General features: G+C 42.1%; 1 protein-coding gene across 4 annotated transcripts in view; it reads right to left on the bottom strand.

Annotated features, from left to right (window-relative positions):
• The window catches only part of MAST4 (microtubule associated serine/threonine kinase family member 4), a 464,303-nt gene that overhangs the window by 267,832 nt on the left and 174,292 nt on the right, over window positions 1–22,179 (bottom strand). The window contains exon 4 of one of the 4 annotated variants that reach the window (XM_014549219.1): window positions 1,364–1,438. The exons of the other annotated variants lie outside the window; for them this stretch is intronic. Within the exon in view, the coding sequence (XP_014404705.1) occupies window positions 1,364–1,438 (75 nt within the window). The remainder of the gene's footprint in view (window positions 1–1,363; window positions 1,439–22,179) is intronic. 4 annotated transcript variants of the gene reach the window in all.

The raw sequence follows: 22,179 nt of genomic DNA, 5'->3' as shown, positions 1-22,179 counted from the left end.
AAACTGGACCGGAGGGCCGGAACAAAAGCATGGATGGAGTGTTTGTGTGAACTAATATAAATTCAAAGTAAACATCATTACATAAAAGGGCACAGTCTTTTTTTTTTTTTTTTTAGTTTTTTTCATTTCAAACGGGCCGGATCCGGCCCGCGGGCCATAGTTTGCCCACGGCTGGTAACTGGCATACTGAAATGAATTTTCTTTGCTGAAATCAAAATCTGTGGCTTAATAGTCAGCATGATGGATATTGAAAACAGGCTTTCACTGTTGAAACGAGTGGTATTTAAGGTAAGCGAACTGACAAAATCACTTTAGAGACATTCTTCACCCTTGAATGAAGAAGGGCCTATGGTTCTAGGGAGGTCTGTAATGTGGACGGGCACTCACGGTCCAAAGGTCCTTGGGTCAGAGGAGAGCTGCCGCGTGACGCACTCACTTTACCGGTGAGAGCCCTGCCTTTGAGAGTTGCCAGGTGATCCACCTGGAGGGGAACTTTCCCAAAAGGTCTGACTAGACGGCAGCAGTCGCCAACCTTTCGGACCTCACGGACCACCAGTGGTCCACGGACCACCGGTTGGCGACCGCTGGACTAGAGCACTTCCAAGGCCAGAGAGCAGGGATGTCAGGGAGTTTAGGGACAGGCTGCAGGGATGCTTTGTGCCTGTTTGCTAACAAATGTTTGCTTCATAAAAGTCCGCATGGAGCAGAACCTTGCCCCAAACCTTTCTGTGGCTATTGCTGCTTGTCAAACAGAATGAAAGTGTGGATGTGACCAAACTGGCTTAAGACTATTCTCAACAAATACGTAATGGATAGGTAATGCACACCACAGCTGCCCGGGAGCCGACCCACCCCAGCTCGGTAAACCTTGGGGGTATTTTTGCAAGCCAGTTGTTAAACACAGTCATTATTCTTGATTAAAAATACCTACACTTACAATTAAATACATTATGTTGCAATCAAAAGTAATAGTCAAAATGTATTCATTTAGTTATTTTGCTACATTTCACTGGAGTTGACATCAGCTGTATCTATGGGGGAAGTGTGAATAGCGCTCTGCTGAGCATCTCTTCCCAGCTCCGATTCAGTGTCCTCCCACTGCTCCTTGAAGTCAGCCCTGGTGGAGTCCTTACACCACAGAAACCAGCAAAGGTGACCACTAGCAGGGTTTCCTTTGTTTTCAGAGCCGGTTGATACATATTTACCAGAACTCCACTGGAGTGGATGGTCTTGAGTTAACAGAGAAGACTCGGCCTCATTTGAGGCCTCCACAGACATGAACGTCAATAAAGCCGCATCCCCATTTTCCGCAGAGGGACCGCGTGGCCATGCACCCCCGCCGACGGGCGCGGGACACACTCACTTTTGAAGCTGCAGGGTCCACTAGTCTCTGGCGATGTCGGGCTGAGCTGAAATGGTTCTTCGGAGGCTGCCCTTCCTGACAGTGAGTGACGATGGGGATGAGTGACAGGTGGGAGGGAGTAGGGGGGTGGGGGATGATGGGAAATGGCCAGAAAAGGGAGAGGGACAGCGTTTAACAGCACTGTACTTTGTTTAGCTAAAATCTAATCATAAAAACACACGATAGGTTCCCCCCCCACAAAGCACATGCCATGTGTAGTCATTTTGTTAAAAACAGCCTTGTATATGTAGGTGTGTGATAAAGCCATGGACACAGCCCAGCAATAAGGCAGTTCCCACCAAATCTTCATTTTTCTGTCTTCTGATAGTGTCTCTAATGATATTTCAAGGATAAGGGAAAACTGGAACATGATTTGCCTGAACATGAAGTCCATCTTCCAAGAATCACAGAAGGCATGAGGGGGCATTCGTAGAGTTAGACTTGTCACGCATTTGGACATCAAAAAAATAAATCACAGTTTTCCCTAAAGCCATGAAAAGAAATCTCCTGTCTTGGAAGTTCCTTTCTCCAGCATCCTGGCAGAATTCCTGCTGTCGGGCAGCCGCCAAAACCTCTGTCCCTAAATGCAATTAAATTTTACTGGTTCAAACAGAGATTTAGCATTAAGTTCATAACTTAAACTATAGAAGGTTAGTCCAATCCTGCTAATTTCTCTTTGTGTGACAAATAGATCACAAAGAAAGATTTAACACCTCCATGTTAAGATTTGTCACTCCATGGTCAAAGACACACACACATACACACACAGAAAAAAAGAAAAAGAAAACTCCACACACAAGGAATTCTATTTTAAAGGGGAAATTTGGGGTCTCCATAAATGATAGAGTGCTTCACTTCTCCATCTTTCAAAGTTGGACAATAGTAAGCAAGGATTTGAGAAGCAAGCACTGTCCACTGTGAGCATCAGCTCCAGGGATGGGGAGATGAAAACAACAGAGATATTTCAGAAATCCCCTGGGGGCTTAAACCTATGGACCAAGTTAGACACAACACAGGGAGCCAAATGGCCCTCAGATGAGCTTAGCATCTGCTTGGCTGTGCGCTGACAGACAGTGAGAAGACCTTCTACTCAGGTAAAAATGCAATGTCTACATTATAATACTAAGAATTATTTTCCTCTGCTAGAATAACAGCTCTATTACTTTTAAGACATGGATCAATCACACCTACTTGAATTGCCAACAATCACTGCTTCGCTGTCCAAAGTATAATGCTTACCTTTTGAAAAGGAAATGTCATAAGTAGCAGATTGCAAGTCAGTATTATATTTTCCTAGTAACTGTCCTGCCAACATGCATTCTTTCCCTACCCTCTTCTGAAAAAAAAGAAAAGAAAAAAAGCCAGAAAAGAGTCTTAAAATTCAGCTGACCTAAAAAATGTATCAGAGCTTTAATGGCAGAAATGATGCTCATTGATTCACTGAATACCTGGCCAAACAAAACCAAGCAAAAAAAGGAGGATGACTTCCCAATCAATACAATCAATTGTTTTTACTTAAGAAATAGTTTCTCAAAAAAAAAAAAGAAATCACAGATTATTTGGCTTGATCTGAAAATTTTCCTTTAAACTTTATGGTCTATCAGAAAGTGGTTTTAGTGCTTTTTACTCCCTAAAAAAAAGTGAGATGTAAATAAATAATTATCCTCATTAAACGTATCTGGAGAACTATCCACCCTTATCAAGTCCCTCTGGAATGATTACAACCCATGTAAAAGTTCCAATGCACAGTGCCAGGCTCCCGCTCTTCAGGAAAAAAAATTAATTTCGTGTTAAATACACAATTACAGTCAATGCGCAAATTAACTAACTCCTGGGCCTGTGGTTTATTGCTCTTTTTCAGACTCCAAGGTGAAAATGTTATCTTATTTTAATTAGCTAATTGCACCATGAACTCAGCAGGGGACAGATGTTGATATTAAACCTAGAATCTGACTCTCCAACCCCCAGCATGCGGAAGGCTGGTGTAATGAGAGCAGCACACCCTTCAGGGGAGGAGAGGGGGTAGGCGGGTTTTGAAACCTGGTCTCCATTTTATCTCATTTACTATCAAGTACAATAAATCTGTAATAGTCAGCTTTTGATGAACAAATAGGTCTATGAAATAATCAATATATTTACACAGATTCCAGTAATACATCTTAATAGAAACCAAAGAACAGCCTGGAAGATTAATGTCATTTTAATGAATTGCCTATGGAGTGAAAATAAAGGAATTGGGAACAGCTCACAGCAAGCTTTTCTCCATATGACTCATTTCTTAAATTAATCTTAATTGTAAATAAAATAGTCACATTGTATTTTATTGTAGGAAAAAAGGGTGGTGGTGGTCCGTGGCTCAGGTATTGTACTTAGTTTGATGCTGCTGAGGCTTTGTGCAAAGGCGTACACAGCGAGGTCCCAGATAGAAACCTTGGAGAAGAATTTAATTCATTAGAAGTTGAACATGCCTGCTTCTTCACTTTAGAGAGACCTTAATTTATTAAAAGCTTTTCCTTTCCCTTACCGGTCTTGTTAGCAGCCAGATTCCCTGACAGGTCATGGACAGGGAGCGGGGAGGACAAACAATGCATCTTTGAGCATACATAGTCAGCTCTATCAGCTCAATTATGAAATCCTTTACAGTTTTAGAAAAGCAAACAGAGCTCTCATACATGGTACTTCCGGAAACCAAGGTCCCTATAAAACAAATTTCTACATATACTTTTCCATGTTCAAGAAAAACATTAAATTCTATCACTCAAGCCAACATTAAAGACAAAATTTGTGCCTTCAATGTTTTTACCCAAATTCTTAGTGACAAGAATCCATTTCTCCTCCTAAATGACAGCTAGCCTTCAGATTGTGGTATCCGTCATTCCAGACTGAGACCTCAGTCTCCAGGTACCAGTTACCTCCAGGCTAATGCCATCAACATCAGCAAAAAACAGATTAAAGACCTGGGTGGGCCCCCACAGGGCTCTCAACTGAACAGCTTATTTACATATGCAAATAGGGCTCCTTTACTACTAGAGGTGGGGGTGGGACAAGGAGGGTTGGATTTCTCACCATTACTTTTGTGGAAAAGGAAGCACAATATATTGCTTAGGTCAACCTAACCAAATCATTTTGCTGTGATAACCCCCACTAATAAAAGCAGCAGCCTTCAGTTATGTAAATAAACTATTAAAAGGTGACAAAAGGAGTGTTGACATGTGCAGATCTGGAAATTTAATGAGACATATTTCATCCCCATGCTAAATGCTTTCATCAAGCCCTCTCCTGTTAAGTAAGTCACTTTAGAAACTATAAACATCCCTTACCACTGCAGATCATACTTTTTAAAGGAATTATGGCTCCCTAAACATTACAGATCTGATAGCATAGTACTTTAGCCTAATTTGCATCATATAAGCATATTTACAAGAATACCTTGTGGAAAACAATATATCAGGTGTGAAATAATGGGTGCCCAATGACTTTAGTGGCTGACATCAGATTATTTAAAAGCCTAATTCTTTAAGCCAGGTATAAATTACTTTATCTCAAAATCAGAGTCACAAGGAAAATTTAAAACTAAGTTTATCCATAATTTTGGCACTGGTCCCATTATTATTTTTAAATCTGCCATTAAACATTTCCAGTCTAGAGATTTTAACATAAGAAAAGGAAGGAAGGAAGGAAGGAAGGAAGGGAAGGAAGGAAGGAAGGAAGGAAGGAAGGAAGGAAGGAAGGAAGGAAGGAAGGATTGATTCTGAAAAGAATCACACGCATTCTCAGATAAAAATACAGCTTTTCACCCAACTCTTAGACATACTTTTGTCTATCATATATATTTCACCCTCTATTGAAGCCCTTAGGAAACACTATACTTAAATAGGCCAAGTAAAGGGGTCCCCCTGTGCATCAGTAAAGCAATCTAGGACCATGGAAAGCCAAAATAAATTGAAAATATTCACAAGCTGAGGAGATTTAACAATTACCAAGCATATCAAAACAGGAATCAGAAACCCAAATGAATAAGCAAGAAATGTGCCATTTGGAAGGTAGAGCACATTTTCGGGCATAACACCAATAGGCTTCTAAAACCCATGGAACTAATACAGTAATTTAGGAAACCTTCCTAATTAATAACATTGTAAAGATGCAAGTACATAATTTTTTGTCTCCTTTCAAACCCAGGTTTTTCAAGTTGTCTCAAAGGAGAGTCAGGTGGGTCTGGAAGGGACACCCACCTCTGAATGCAAACTCTGAGGCAGCGGCTTCCTAGCTTTTCTCAGGCAGATGCTCGGTGAGAAACATATTCCACATCGTGAAACAGTAGTTGCCAATACTGCCAGCAATGCACTCTATATTCTAATCCAGTCCAGTTCCTCCTTAAACAAATGCTGGTCTTCCCCGAAAAATGGATGATTTGATGTGCAGCTATAAAACCACACCAAGGGAATGGTTCTTAATTGTGATGACATAGGAGTCACCTAGAAACTCCTTACAAATGCTCCAGGTTGTGTCCCAAACTTCAGTCACTGCCTTATTCATTTCCCCCATATCCATAAACTATGTGAACTATTACATCTACTATGTATACGATTCTTCTCTTAATTAATTTTAAAATATTTCTCCATTTTTTTAAACTCAAATACTTCCATTATAACGATGACATCTTGAAATCATGGCTTTGTTGTGCCACGTTTATATGTTAAATGCCATAAAAATATCTGTGTACTGACTAGAGTTATCCGTGGCAACCAGTGGTGTCCACGCCATGCCGGTGGCAGACGGTGGGAGTGAGCAGCCCAGGCTCTGCGGTTTTGTTTTGCTTGTTTGGTTGGTTTTTCTTTGGCGGGGAGAGGAGGGGTCACCATAACCTGGTATTTATGATTCTACCATAACATCTCCCCCTCAATTCCAACTGTCTACTCTGAGATGTCAAACAGAGATTGCAAATGTCACACGTCCATGACCCAATTCTTGACCTTTGTCCCCTAAATCTGCCTTCCTCAGTGTCTCCAGGAAAGGGCAACACCTTTCACCCAGGGAGGGGAAGACAGAGGAAGGAAGAAAAGTGATGAAGGGAGAGGGAGGAGGAGAGGAGGGAGGGAGGAAGGAGAGGAAGAGGAAAAAGAGAGACAGAGAGAGGGAGGTATGGGGAAAGGTGCAAAGTGATTGGAGGTCACAAAGGAGATATTAGGTACCCACAGATCACTGAGCCAAAGTTAATAGCGGCAACCACAGGATCGGCTTCCTTTTTCCCTTCTCTGCTCAGTCCCACTTCTGAAACAGCATGTGCTGTTCCACCTGAAACCTGCCCTTGCCCCACCGAGTAGGACCCACGCAATAGTATGATGAGAGGAGAGGCCACAAAGTATTTTTCTTCTCTGGATCCCACTTCCCAGAAATGCTGAGGGGGTGAGCTAGAGATCATCTGTGAAGCACCACTTAGCTAATGATGGGGTTTCCTTTCTTCAAGGTTTCGCTTTAATGTAATTTGGGTAGCTTTGCAATCTGAAGTCAAAATAAAATCCTGGGGTTGAATTCCTGATGAAATTCTTACTTTGAATTCAAATTTACTTCTCAACCCGGGTACATTTCAATTTGCCTTTTACAGGTGTTTGGTCCACATGAGGAAGGTAGAAAGCCAGTCTGCATGGAGTCCACCATGATTCCATGGAGAAGGTCGCTCTTGGACTACCTGAGGTTTAGGGAGCAAAGGAGACCTCACCGAGGGCCAGGCTCCTCCTCATCCCAACCTCCCGGACCACAGCATCCACATCTAGCATGTTGCATTTGAGGGGTTAAAGTTCCAAGACCCTTTCTGAAAGGTAGCCCAGAATTGCAAAGATGAAGCATATTCAGGATACCCGGTTTTAAAAATGAGTAAATTCAATTATTGAGCTCATGTCATAGTTCAAATTTCTTGTAGGCTCCATAGTATGTGTGTTTTGGGAATCATAGTATTGACTTCCTATTAGACAATGTTTATGTTTACTGCTGTTCATAAAGTAAGTTTGGGTCTTGGACTATATCATACCCATCAGTCATTGATCCTTTGTTAGAGCATTTCAGAACATTATATATTGATTCAAATTAATGAATTTTATGTCAGAGACCAGTTAACATATTTTACCATAGACAATAAGTTTATGGATGTAATTACTGACTTGAGCTCCAAAAACACAGCACAATTATACTGCAGCACATATGTCAGCCCACTTAAGTCACTCCAATTTAGAAAAAAAATCTAATGATATCACACGCCACACATTTTTTAATGAGGAAAATTACAAGATAGCTAAATTAAGAAAACCAAGTCTCCACAGGGAAATCTGGGGGAGGGTGGAATTTAAAGTTTTACTAATTTTCTGAAGACAAAACAAAATTTTCAACATAACTCCGAGATGTACCCAAAGCAAATTATTGCCAGCAAGTAATATGGCTCTAATAATTAGACTTCTTGGGGTTCAAATGCGGCGAGGGCTGCACTACCGCCCTCCAAGCTGTTCTTAGTTTCACCTATTCCAGCAGGCATTGGGGGAAATGGCCAGGGTCCCAGAAATGGGGGGAAGCCTGGCTCTGCAGATATGGGCAGGATGTTGTCAAATGGCCTCTCTGTCACCTCGCAATTGTGAAACAGATAAAGTCCGACAAACACACCCCAATCATAATGACAACAACGAACACCTGATACAACACTGCTAGCCCATAGGACAATGACAGTGCTGTCCTTTCCACAAGCATGATCACAGTACATTCCTGGGTGGGGTATGCAGATGAAAGGCTGTCTTGTTACTCCTTCTCAATAAGGCTCTAGATGAGCGGTTCTCAACCTGTGGGTCGCGACCCCTTTGGCGGTCGAATGACCCTTTCACAGGGGTCGCCTAAGACCATCCTGCATATCAGATATTTACATTATGATTCATAACAGTAGCAACATTACAATTATGAAGTAGCAATGAAAATAATTTTATGGTTGGGTCACAACAGGAGGAACTGTATTTAAAGGGCCAGAAGGTTGAGAACCACTGCTCTAGATGCTTAGAAGACATGACCCTGTTAGGCAGGTACAAACAGAACCATCCTCACGTTCAGGCTGCCAATTCTATAATTTCATCTTCCAGTCTCACCAAGACAGACCTGTATCTGAAGACTGTGCAACATTGCACTCTGGTCTCTCCACAGTAGTTCCACTGCTGGGCTCTGCTCTGTGGAGTACACACAGCATGAAGGCATGTTATCATCATGGAAAAGGTCCAAAAGACCCACAGATGTTTGCATCTGTAAAATGTGTAGAACGGCTACCTCTGTAGGGTTGTAAGAAAAAAGGACACCTATAGCATATTCAGCACATGCCCGCAGTAAGGAGGTGGCTCACAGTAACTGCTGATTTATACATAGCGCCTCTGACACTGACCCACTTCACACTGGTAGTTATAGACTCCACAGAGCTGACTTCGTGAGGACTTAGAGCATTTTCTACATTTGTGAATGAACATAGAAATGGAGCCTAGATCCGACCCGGGAGTCCCAGGCTGTGTGGGGGCGACCCATGGCTCAGATCCTCTGTTCTAACATTGAAAAAAAAAATCCCATGTAACAAAAGCATCCAAGAGGTACCTCTAGTTGTAAAGCAAATCCTGGGCTAACTAACCTCTCTGAAAAGAACTGAGCAGTGACAACAGACTGGAGGCACATGGCCGCATAGCCACCCCGGAGCAGCAGGCCCAACACTGCCTCAGTGAGCCGGCCCTGCATCTGACCGCATGATGGAGCTCGGCCTTCCAGTGACACAGTGACTTTCCCAGGCTGCTGTGCCTCCCAGGCGATTGTCCCAGACGTCTGCCCGGGGAATGCAAAATAGGAAGGAAGCGGGCTCCACAATCAGCGAACTAGGGATTTTTTATTTTTATGTGTTTTGTCAGAGGATGGGGAAGTGGTGGGAGGGAAGTGCGGAAGCGTGGGGCATGGAAGGAGGACAGATGACAGAGAGAAGCAGAGGAAGTGTGGGGAAGAAAAACAAGAAAGGCTGCTGACGAAAAGCTACTCCAGCAGAGAAGGAAAAGGTGCTCCTTGCCAAGAAAAAATGTGCTAATCTTATGCAGCTGAAACAGATATTTAAAGAAACCTCGTAAGACTTTTGTCTTTAACTCCTTCATACGTAATCTTGAAGGACTACTTCAGCCTAAACACTCCCAGGGGAATGAGGGGTACTCTGTGACTTCCCACTATGAGCCACACTTCTATAAATGTGAACCTCTTTTTTTCTTTTATCCCATTTATTTCTTTTTGTCCTGCAGCTTACACACGTTTTGTTTATATTCAATACTAGAGGCCGGGTGCACGAATTCATGCATGGGTGGGGTCTGGCTGGCCCTCCCCTATGGGGGCCAATTGGGGTCGGGCCAGCTGCAGGGGAGAGAAGAGGCCACGGGCAGTTGGCCGGCCAGCCCTGCCCCCAGTCAGGGGGAGGGGGGCTGATTGGGGACCAGGCTGGCCAAGGGGAGGGGCCTCGGGAGGGGGGGGGGGGGCGATCGGGGCCCCAATTGAGCTGGTTGGCTGCTGCAGTATACATCATAACAACTGGTCTTTCCATTGTTTCGGTCACTGAGCTTTTACATATATAGATTATTTTGTATTCGTTTCAGGTGTATAGCACAGTGGCCATACAATCATATACTTTACAAAGTGTTCCCCGAATATTTCCAGTACCTACCTGGCACCATATATAGTTATTGCAATATTACTGACTACATTCCCTATGCTGTTCTTTACATCCCCATGACTATTCTGTAACTACCAACCTTGTTTCTCAGTTCTGTCACCTTTTTCACCCAGTCCACCAACTCCACTCCCCTCTGGCACCCATCCGTCTGTTCTCTGTATCTATGAGTCTGTTTCAGTCTTTGTTGTTGTTGTTGTTCATTTATATTGTTCTTTAGATTCACATATAAGTGAAATCTTATGATACTTGTTTCTCTGACAGACTTATTTCACTAGAATACCGTCTGGTTCATCCACGCTGTCACAAATAGTAAGATTTCATTCTTTTTTGCAGTTGAGTAATATTCCATTGTACATTTGTACCACCACTTTTTATCCACTTGTCTACTGGTGGGAACTTGGGTTGCTTCTAGAGCTTGACTATTGTAAATAATGCTGCAATGAACATAGGGGTGCATATATTCTTTTGAATTAGTATTTTAGGTTTCTTCAGATATATAACCAGAAGTGGAATTGCTGGGTCTAAGGCAGATGAACCTCTTTCCTTGAATAACAGCAACAAAGCAGGATAGCAGATGTTATTGTCTCAATCAAGTTGCAAGGTCCTTAGAGGAGAGTAAATGTTCTTGTGAATGAGTTTTTAAATAAGAAACAGTTGTATATAGCCTTACTGTGTGCTAGACTCTAGTGCACATTACATGCATTAACTATGTTAATCCTCATAACAGCTTTATGAAATGAGCACTATTATTGTCCCCATTTTACAGATGAGAAAATAAAGGTATAAAGTCATTAAAAAATGTGTCTTAAGTCACAGAACAGGTAAGAAGTGGAGCTGAGATTCAAATCCAGGCAAGACTAGCCACAGAGTCTGTGCTTTCAACCACTACCCCAAAGAGCCTCTCCCTGGTCTTAATTAAGCAATAATAATATATATTGAACCACTTTTTCAAGGTAGCTGACCAACTTGGCTTTTTAAGTTCAGTGACCTCAATGTGCTGAGATATTTTATTTATTTTTAAATATTTTCTTATTAATTTTAAGGAGAGAAGAAGGGAGAGGGGGGTGTATGTAGAGAAATACCAATGCAAGAAAAACACATCAATCAGCTGCCTCCTGCACACCCGCTCTGGAATTGAGCACATAACCAGGGCAGATGCTTTGACTGGGAATCGAACCTGGTGACCTTTTTGGTGCACAGAACAATGCTCAACCAACTGAGCCACACTGGCCAGGGCGAGCTGAGATATTTTGTAAAAAACATGCATAACCTTATTGCACGACTAATTCTCAGAGAGCCAAAAACATGGGAGGGAACATGGATGAGGAAACAAAGTTCTAGGATGAGTTTTCAGTCATGTTATATTTCTTATGTTAAAACACACACACACACACACACACACCCTTGTTACTATGTTCAATTGCTTTCATTAAAAAATATTGTCTGAAGAAAAATGACAAAACGTTTCCTAACTCTAGATGTCAGGTATACAGGTGTTTTTTTTTATCATTCCCTATACTTTCCAGTATTGTTATGAAAGTTTCACATTTTTAAAAGACCACATTTAACAGCTGGTCATTGTAACGTGCTACCATGACTCTTGTCTAGATCACCACTTGAAGCACAATCCAAAGATCGTCCTACAATAACATGGGCATAAGGGCCATTTTTGTGCAAATGCATAGTGTTTGATTCAAAATCAGATACAAAGAAAATGAGACTTAAAATCAGGAAGGCAATCAGCCAGTATGTGTCTTCCTGATGAAGACAACACACAGGAATTTCTAATCTTGTCCTCCAGACAGCACTGACATTGACTGGCACATGTGAGGGCAATTAGTAACTCTTCAAAACTGAGATCAATATCTCACTTGCCCTTTCCTTCAAGAGGAAAAAATAAAGAAAATAACATAAATCTCATTCCCCAACCCCTCTCCCCACCCCCAACCCTGACATCAGCCTCAGCTGCAGCAAGCTCAGACCAAGCTGGTGCTAACAGTGTCCCATCTCAATCACAGCCACATGCATTTTTATACTTCAGCTGCAGGCATTCTCCGAGACCATGGGAACCTGCTGGACTTAGAGTGAGGAGGAGTTAATGCCTCGTGGGCAACCTTCAACTACTCGGGGACAGGAGATGGTGGTGGGTAAGCTCAGCCTTCCTGTAAGAAGTCCTTCAGAGGGACAGTTCTGGGAGGGTTCCTTTTGATGTGTCTCAGCAGGTCCCGGTGAAGTGACACCATTGCAGCAATCTTTCATGGCTTCCCTTCCATATGCCTCCTACTTGCCCCCGAGTCCTTGTCTCCAGCTCTGCTTGCAGAAGAAGACAAAGTAAGAGACAAACGCCACCTAATCCAGCTCAGAGTGAATTTTTTTCTAATTCACGGATTCTACTATTTTTTAATAGTTAAGTACCAAACAGCATATCTGATGTGTAATTCTAGTTCTTTCATGAACTCATTCAATAAACATATACTACGTGCTAGGTGGTATAGATACAAAAGCTAACCTCAAGGAGACACTGCCCCTACCTTCTTTGGAAAAGGCAAGCTTGCAAAATTTTTGTCAAACCTGTTTATGCAACCTCACTAACTTATTTTAAACTATGACTTATTACAAATGTTTAATGTCTGCTGACTGTATAAGTAGTTTATTAAATATATGACTAATGTCTTTGCTATATTAATACATTTTGTGTTCAATGCAAGATACCTAAAGGTTTGTTCCATCTACTCAAAACATAACTTATATATTTAGAAATGAATTCTGATTTTCTTCACCACAAAAATTCTTACAGGAATTGGGCCTTTTCCTTCCATTCATTCAAAAAATGATTCCCACAGGCAGAAAACCCATGAAGCAGTGATTTGGAAAACTTTATGTCCAAACATTATGTAATATTTTCCAAGTTAACTACTTGGAAGTCTACATTCTCCTCTTACTCTCCGATGAGACTCGGTAACCATTGTGCAAATCCAGGATAAGCACCTAAACATCACTGAACAATAATACTTAAGTGTGACTTCCATCTTTTGTGACAGATCTTTTCCTTTTCGCATGACACTAATTGGGAAGGACAAACAGATAAAAGCAGGGGCATTCTCTTGCTTATTCATAAAATATTGCTTTTGTGCTATTTGTTTATTTTAAAAAATAACATCAGCTTTCCCACAGTATCTCACACAGTTCAAGGAAAATATAAAAGAAATACGACCATTGGAGTACATACAAAAAGAAAGATAAGGGGAAATGATTCTTCAGTTAAATACAGAATCATACATAGTCACACTTGTACCAACAAAACTGTATGAGTAGAATAATTAAACATTCCAGGGAGAATGTTAACTAAATTATCACACTTGCTATGAAGCCTTTTCGAACAGGCCTCTATTCTCTTCCCATTCCTACGATCGTCTTTAACCAGCCATGACTTGAGCAAATGTCAGCTTTCATTAGTAGCAATACCTTGACGTCCACCAGTCATGGCGTAAGGCCATGGAATGTAAGATTCAGAACAGAGGTGAGGGGATCACAAAAGAACTTGAGATGTATTAACCACCCTCCCTTAGACTCCCTTTTGCCTTCAACCGGGGGATGCCACCCACTAGACACTGTGAAGAAGAGGATGTCATCCAATTTGTTTTCCAGTTTCAGATGCAATGACACTGTACTCTTCCTCTGCATCTCAGCACATTTCCCACATATTCCTTTACTCCCTCACCAAAAGGAATATAATGGGAATTCTATTTAGGGTGGGAAGAAGATCGTTTATACCTTATTAGGGTGTCCTTTGGAGAATGCTAACACATATCCCTGCAACTTTTGTAAACTCACAGCGCACAAATGAGCTTTGGGAATTTGCACTGGAATGATAACTTCTATATACAAATTTAGCTGTGTTTAATTTGGGGGGGGGGAGAATAGCATAAATAAATGGATTTTAGCTATGCAAAATTTTTTCAGCCCAACCACTTTGGAATAAGGAAAGGCCAGACCATTGTATAGGGGATAAAAGTATAAATTGTGAAGCCAAAGAACTACAGGTTTGTATCCACACAGACAAGCCATATGATGTCCTGGCAATTTATTGAACATCTCTGAGCCTCAGTTTCCTCTTCTATAAAATGGGGTTAATAATATCTAGCCAGATCATTTTGAGGATTAGAGCTAATATACATAAAGAGTCTAGCAGAGCACCTAATATTTAGTTGGCATCCATTACTCTATGGAAGGATATTATTATGCATTTTCAAAGTATTTCACTGTATTGAACCCAATACTAAAACTGTTTATGGAAATCATTATTCACTAAAAATAACAGGAGTTTAGCTAGTGTTGGATAACCTCTTTGGGCTACACAACAAGGCCATTCAAACCAGGTAATTCTCCAGAACCTCTGTAGCTCTAAAAATAATACAATGAAATTAAGTTCCACTTAGCAAATCTTAAAACAGTCCAAAGGGAGGGTCTATATGGAAACTGCTCTTGAAAAGAATTTTTCTGCAATAATTCATGCCCACGTGCAGGAGGAAGTATGCAGCAAGATACATGATATGAAGAGACTCGACAGAGAGGAGCGCACACTCCGTAACAGCCCTGGGATACGCTGTGCCAATAAACACACAGAGGGTTCCGGCCATGGAGCACAGGTTTTAAACAGTAAGAAAATGGTGACTCTAATGAGTCATGTCCCAAGGAATGAAAGAGACAGCAAGCTGAAACAGCATCTCACACAAATTAAACTGTCCTGTAAGAGCAACGGCCAGCGCAGAGAGCACGCATCGGAGGCCCCTCGCAGCATCCGCGTGGCTCTTGTCACGGGTGTTAAATTTTGCGTAACAAAAATTTGTAACTAAGGGTTGGTTCAAATTGCCTGGCAGACTAATCAATTAGACGGGCTGCCCCTGCCTACTCTCCCATTAAACCCTAGTTAAGGGGTTGCCCTACTGGCTTCTTTTTCTCTTCTCAGAGCCTATCTGCTAAGTCTTCCCATCGATACATGAATATAGATAGTGAGATAAATAATAGGTAAGATTGTGGTTCTTACACACACACACACACACACACACACACACACACACACACACACACGCGCGCGCGCGCGCACACACACAGCAGGGCCAAGATGGACTACTGTGCTAACATCTCCTTTGTTTTTAGAATGACTTTAACCATTCTAAATGGTAAAAGGCTGAGATTACCATCTATGGGGAAATGCTCAGCCTGCACTGAGTATAAATACTGCCTAAGCAACCTCTACTGGCAAGAGGAACCCTCTCCCCATTCCAAGAGAAGATTCTTCCCACTTGGAAACAATGTTAAAAAAAAAAAGGCTTAAAATGGGTTTATTCTCTCTCTCTCTCTCTCTCTCTCTCTCTCTCTCTTCCCCTACTCCCATACCTCCCTCCCTCCTTCTCTCCTTCCCTCCCTCTCTCTCTCTATATATATTTGAGGGTCTAGATTTGAATGGAGACACAGACACAAGTATCCAAGACTACAGATAAGTCCTATTAGGATTTCCAAATAAAAATGCAATTTGATGACTTTGGGCAGGACATGTGCTCTCCCGTTTGACCGCAGGCCCCACCACTCCTTATTGGCTCCTAGTGGGCTTTATACGTGTATCTTGTGTTTCTAGCCCCTAAGGATGTTTTCGTTTGCTTTACTTTCCTAAACTGTATATTTAAACAGCTAAAAGAATACACATTTATTCAAAGGCTAGAAAATGAGGGGAGGCCCAACTTAGGACAGGCTTCTACAATTACATAAAATCAAAAGACTCACTCTAGGATATTGGTGCACTTTTTGAAATGGGGTCATTTTTGTTAGGCATGAACCACTTTCTTATTCAAAAGTTACAGCAAGCACACCTCATTTTATGGCACTTCACAGATGTTGCGCTTTTTATAACTTGATGGCAAGAGCGCCTACCAGCAAAAAGATTACGACTCGCTTCACTGTGGTGATCTGGAACAGCATCCACACTATCTCCAAGGTATGACTGTATTTAAAAGTTCAAGCACAGCCACAGAAAAGAACTCCAGCATTTGCTATGCATAGGGTGGCAGAGTGCACAGACTAGGAATGAAAGCACCTTGATCCCAATAGTTGCTATTTCGATAACTTCAGGTCAGTCACTTTATTTCTCTGAAACGCAGGGTTCTTAGCCGAAAGACGGAGGAATTAAGCTAGATTACATCTAAGGTTTCTCTCTTGGACTTAAAATTCTATGATTATTTCTAAGCACCCCAGGCCTGAGCTGGTGGAGAAAAACTAACACTTTTTGACAGAAAATCTCCACACCTCGACACTGGAGGAGTTACAGAGTCTTTACCTGGGATGCTGCAGTGAGTCAGAGGATGTGCAGGGCAGGGATCCAGAATTCATCATCTTTATTCTGGCTGATGTAACCACTGTAAGTAATTGCCTCATGCCTGTGAGGTAATATGCTTTGTGCCAAGGACCCCATTAACATCCGAATGGACCTTGACAGATTCTCCTTTATTTCACACACAGCTTTTATAAAATTATATTTCTTTCTAAACTTTCTGTTCTGATTATAAAAAAATAATACATGACAGATTCACAATAGAACGTCTCAAAGACACAAAGAGAATCAAAACCACCTGAAACTTAACCCTTGAAAATAAATTTTATTAATCATTTACCACATGTCTGACCATGTATTTGGGATATAACAGGGGACAGGACACTTTGTTAATCTCAAGAAGTTTACAGACTCTGGGTGTGGAGAGAGACAAGAGAATGGGCAATTGTGATAGGACCGGAGCAGGTGCTAGGGACCTGCAGAGGGGACACCTTACGCTGGCTTGGATGTTTAGAGTAAAAAATTGCTTCTCTAGGGGGGAAATAGTCCAAATAATTTCCGAAAAAGGAGGAGGTGGAGTAAATAAAAATATAGGGGAAGAGAAAAGGAAGGTGAGGAAGAGGAAGGAGGGAAAGGCCAGGAGGAGGACAGAGATGGGCAGGGAAGTAGGACGTAGGAGAGAGAGGGAGGCAGCAAAGGGCAGGGGTCCGGAGAGGCAGACAGCTCCAAGCAGAGGGCAGGGTGTTTCCTTGGTGAAGATCAGATAACAGATTCAGGCTCTGCTGCCTCCTCAGGCTCCCCGGGGTTAGGAAGCAGAATGGAGTAAAAAGGGCAAAGTTAGACAGAACCTTCAAAATTTCGATCAACTCTGCACAGAATGCTTCCTGGTCAACCTCGAAGGCGTAGAACACCAGTTTGGCTACATCACAACTCAAAGATGTCCAAAAGAATCAAGAGAACCCACATCAAGACACCCCCAATTATCCCGATTACTTTCCGAGTCAAATAGGTTTCCTATTTTGCAGAGACTTGGACCTTCACCAAAATTCCACCTCATCAACTGATGATGTGAAAGGAACATGAAGGTGGGGTGGGCGGCATGAAAGCCAACCGCCTGCACGTGAGTGACACAGATCTCTGCTCGGAGCACACCAGCCATGGCCCATCCTGTGCCCTGTGTACAAACGCTGCAGCTATGGACAAACATGTGGTTTGGCAAGAGAACTTTAGGAACTGGATTTTCCATTGTGAGCAGCACTACAGACCACAAATTTGAGAATGTTTCATAAAGTCAATGTACCAGAAAGAAGAGGAAAACAGAGAAGAAAAGATGAAAAAGAAATGGAGGATTAAGAAAAAATCGCTAGCCAGAACATCCTCCTTCCACACTTCCTACCCCTCACACACTGCAGCTAAGCGCCAACAGATGTGAACAATCTGTTTAGAGTAGCAATGATAAAAGACAGTAACGATATAAAGTTTTATACAGACTTGCCACTTCAGCTACTTATCACTGTCAAACCATTTAGGATAAAAATTATAACAACTGAAGCTAACTGATCGCTAGAGAAGTCATGCCTAATAATTCTTTACTTGCTAAACAAACAAAATAGCTGCCTGCTTTTACGAGGTTAGCAGAGTAAAAGCACAAACATACTCTTCGACATATTTTAAGGGAGAAACATACTAAATTTACTTTGGCATTAAACTAAAAATTTCTAAATAGTCAAAAGGAAAACTCACCACCTTAAGCAAATAGTAACTAAATAAAAACCACAAAATAGGATTCTTTTTGTTCCAAGTCACAAACTACCCAACACAGAGCAGCTTACACAATGTAAGAGATACCCGCTGGTTTAATTTAAAAGTTGATTCAGCAGCCTTGCATTATTGAGGACCAGGTTTCTTCGCATCTCTTGGCCCTACTTTTCATGGCACTGCCATCTTTCTAAGCAAGCATTCTTCATACACCCAACATAGCTTTGAACTACTCTTAGAGTATGTCTCTCTAAATTAACCCCCAAGAATAAAAATCATCTGTGCCCTGGTCAGTGTGGATCAGCCGTCCTGTGCACCAGGAGATGGCTGGTTCAATTCCCAGTCAAGGGCACATGCCTGCCCAGGTTGGGGGCTAGATCCCCCCCCCCAGTAGGGGGCGTGTAGGAGCAGCTGATGGATGTTGCGCTCTCACACAGATGTTTCTCTCCCTTTCTCTCTCTCTAAAAAAAATCAATAAACTAATAAAAATTATAACAACTGAAGCTAACTGATCGCTAGAGAAGTCATGCCTAATAATTCTTTACTTGCTAAACAAACAAAATAGCTGCCTGCTTTTACCAGGTTAGCAGAGTAAAAGCACAAACATACTCTTCGACATATTTTAAGGGAGAAACATACTAAATTTACTTTGGCATTAAACTAAAAATTTCTAAATAGTCAAAAGGAAAACTCACCACCTTAAGCAAATAGTAACTAAATAAAAACCACAAAATAGGATTCTTTTTGTTCCAAGTCACAAACTACCCAACACAGAGCAGCTTACACAATATAAGAGATACCCGCTGGTTTAATTTAAAAGTTGATTCAGCAGCCTTGCATTATTGAGGACCAGGTTTCTTCGCATCTCTTGGCCCTACTTTTCATGGCACTGCCATCTTTCTAAGCAAGCATTCTTCATACACCCAACATAGCTTTGAACTACTCTTAGAGTATGTCTCTCTAAATTAACCCCCAAGAATAAAAATCATCTGTGCCCTGGTCAGTGTGGCTCAGCCGTCCAGGAGATGACTGGTTCAATTCCCAGTCAAGGGCACCTGCCTGCCCAGGTTAGGGGCTAGATCCACGCCCACCCCCCAGTAGGGGGCGTGTAGGAACAGCTGATGGATGTTACGCTCTCACATAGATGTTTCTCTCCCTTTCTCTCTCTCTAAAAAAAAATCAATAACTTATTCTTTAAAAAAAAAGAAAAGAAAGAAAAAGCATCTTTGCCTCAACATTCCCAATAAAGCGACACAAGACTCAATTTAAGTCCCATGCCATCCCTGCAATCACTGTGGTCCATGGGATAGAATATGCGGGTTGGCCCAGTTTATAGCACATGCTCCCCTAGATCTGGACAAGAGTTAGCTCTCCCACAACCAGATGCAAATCAGGAGCCACTAAGAAGGAAGAAGAAAGGAATGGATGCCACACAAGTATTCCGCATCGGAGGACCGTGGCTTCTAACTCGGTAAGGTCTCAGTCTGGTTAAGTCATACAAAGCTATAGGCTCCAACTCAAAATTACTTTCCATAATAAAAGCAAGAACTGTTCCTAGACACCATTTTATCTCCGGATCTCTTTGGAGGTTTTTCACACTATCTTTAAGGAAGGAGGAGTACCTTAAATAGCAACTACAATTTAAAATCTTCCACCTTTTTGCTCTGAGTTATTCACTGCTTCCTGTTTAATAGCATGGCTCTCCATACACCAAGTAGTTTATGAAGCCCCTCCAGGCTTCAAGAGGATGTCTCAGAGATTTAAAACTATAATATATCTCTTCTGACACCATTACATAATTTACAATCATAGGTTAGCTATATTTTCTCTAGAGCCCAAGTTGTTATTTTCTAGCAACAAACTAGAGGACCTTCCATAGACCAACACAACACAGCCTGCCTCTTAGGGCAGTGGGTTTCATCCTGCTTCCCATTGGATAAAATATCCAGAGCTGATATCTAAGCATAGAGTTGCACAAATACACCACTTTCACGCCTCAAAGTGACTGGGAGAGTGTGGATGAAGGGAGCTCAGACTACTTCTATCCAGCTCTTCCCTTCACACGAGCACCCTGCCACACCCATCTTATCCATCTTATCCTAGACACAACCTCTACGGAACTTGTCCCAGATGATAATTATCAGTTGGGCTGTCTGCCTTTCCCACCTCGGACAGGCAAAAAAACCATAAGGCCATTAAGAATGTGGTCACACTGCCAGGATTTGAATCGTGGCATCTAGTTTTTGAAGTCAGGCTCTGCCATTTAATAAGTGTATAACCTTTGAGACCCAGAAAGTTAACTCCTCAATTTTCACCTCGGAAAGTGGAGGGCAACAGTACCTTTCTCAAGGGGTAGTTGCAGAAGTGAAATGAGCTGTCATGTGTAAAGCACACAGAATGGTGGCTGGCACATAGAAGCTCAACGAGTGTTGGTGTTTATGAGGGTTACCATAGCTATCAGAAGAGCACCCTTAGGTCCCAGCACAAAGTAGGAGCCAATATACACTGTCAATGAACCCATCTATTTTTTTAACTTATTAATTTGGTCCTTAATAAAGTGCTCCTAAATACTACTGACCCTAATTGGCCAGGGTTATTTTCTAGGTCCTTTTTTTTTCTCTAATGCTCACCTGAGGATATTTTCTTCATTGATTTTCAGAGAGAGTAGAAGGGAGAGGTAGGGATAGAGGAGAGAGAGAGTAACACTGATGTAAGAGAGACACATCAATTTGTTGCCTTCTGCACGTGCCCCTACTGGGAATCAAACCTGCAATCCAGGTAAGTGCCCATGACCAGGAATGGAACCCACGACCCTGGGGTGCACAGGGTGATGCTCTAACCACTGACCACGCCCACTAGGGCTCTAGGTTCTCCTTTTTTCTCAGACACTCACTCGGTGATTTCATGCATATCCAAGGCCTCAGTACACACCCATATGATAATGCCCCCTCGATCTCTATCTCCAGGACATTTTTGTCCTTATCTCTCCAAGCTCATACAGAGCCTTCTTGTCTACTAGCTATCTCTCCTTGAACTTCCTGAAACTTAACGGAACAGAACAGAAATCAATTGCCACTCTCCATCATTGATGTTATGCTTCTGATAATCCCATGGTGGGGTAAGTGTCCTCTTATGTGCCCTGGCATCCAATATACTCACCCTATTCCTATACCCATCCATTTATTAAATAGCTACTATGTGACAGGCTCACCATCATAACACTTATCACTCTGCATGTAACTGTCTAGTTACTAGTCTGCCTTCTCCACTTTGGGGCCATAAGCTCCCAAAGATGAAAGGTTTTGGATCGTGTGTGCCCTTGTATCCCCAAACCTTGCACACAAATTAAAACCACATGACGAATACCTGTTGGGTGATAAAATCCAAAGATGCTTTCTCAAATCAAAGCAATATTCTTAGGCAATGTCCAAAGCAATGCTGTTTTTAATAAAGACAGAAAGAACATTAAATAAGTATGTGCCTGAAGGTTTCCAGTTATAGTCCATAACTGAGGAAACCTAGGGGGCAAACTGTGGAAAGCAGAAATCAACAGCCCCAAGACACACACACACACACACACACACACACACACACACGGCTGGCTGGGTCCAGTTGTTAAAGATGAATGCCGGACTTCACACCAGTTTCTAGTTGAGAACAACTTAAGGAAAGCATCTGACAATGACAGGAAGGAGTACTGTAATCAAGGACACCCTCCTCATGTGAGCAGGCAGGAAATGATGCAGCCACTGTTCACCACCACCCCTCCTTTTTTTTATCCTCACCGCCACCCCCACCCATCATATCCCCTGGAGCAAATCTGAGGGCCTGACAGAGCAGCTGAAGACTGAGATAACTGCTAAAACCAAGAGACAGTGCCCAATCACAAAACTGGTGCAACTCCTTTCTGCTCCAAGCATGGGCACGGATGTACCCTGGCCCAATTCTGAACATGGACATGTGTTAGTTTCGCAG

Source organism: Myotis brandtii, unplaced genomic scaffold (genome assembly GCF_000412655.1).
Source record: "Myotis brandtii unplaced genomic scaffold, ASM41265v1 scaffold115, whole genome shotgun sequence".
Taxonomy (NCBI): Eukaryota; Metazoa; Chordata; class Mammalia; order Chiroptera; family Vespertilionidae; genus Myotis; species Myotis brandtii.
This window is presented reverse-complemented; position numbering and strand designations above follow the sequence as displayed.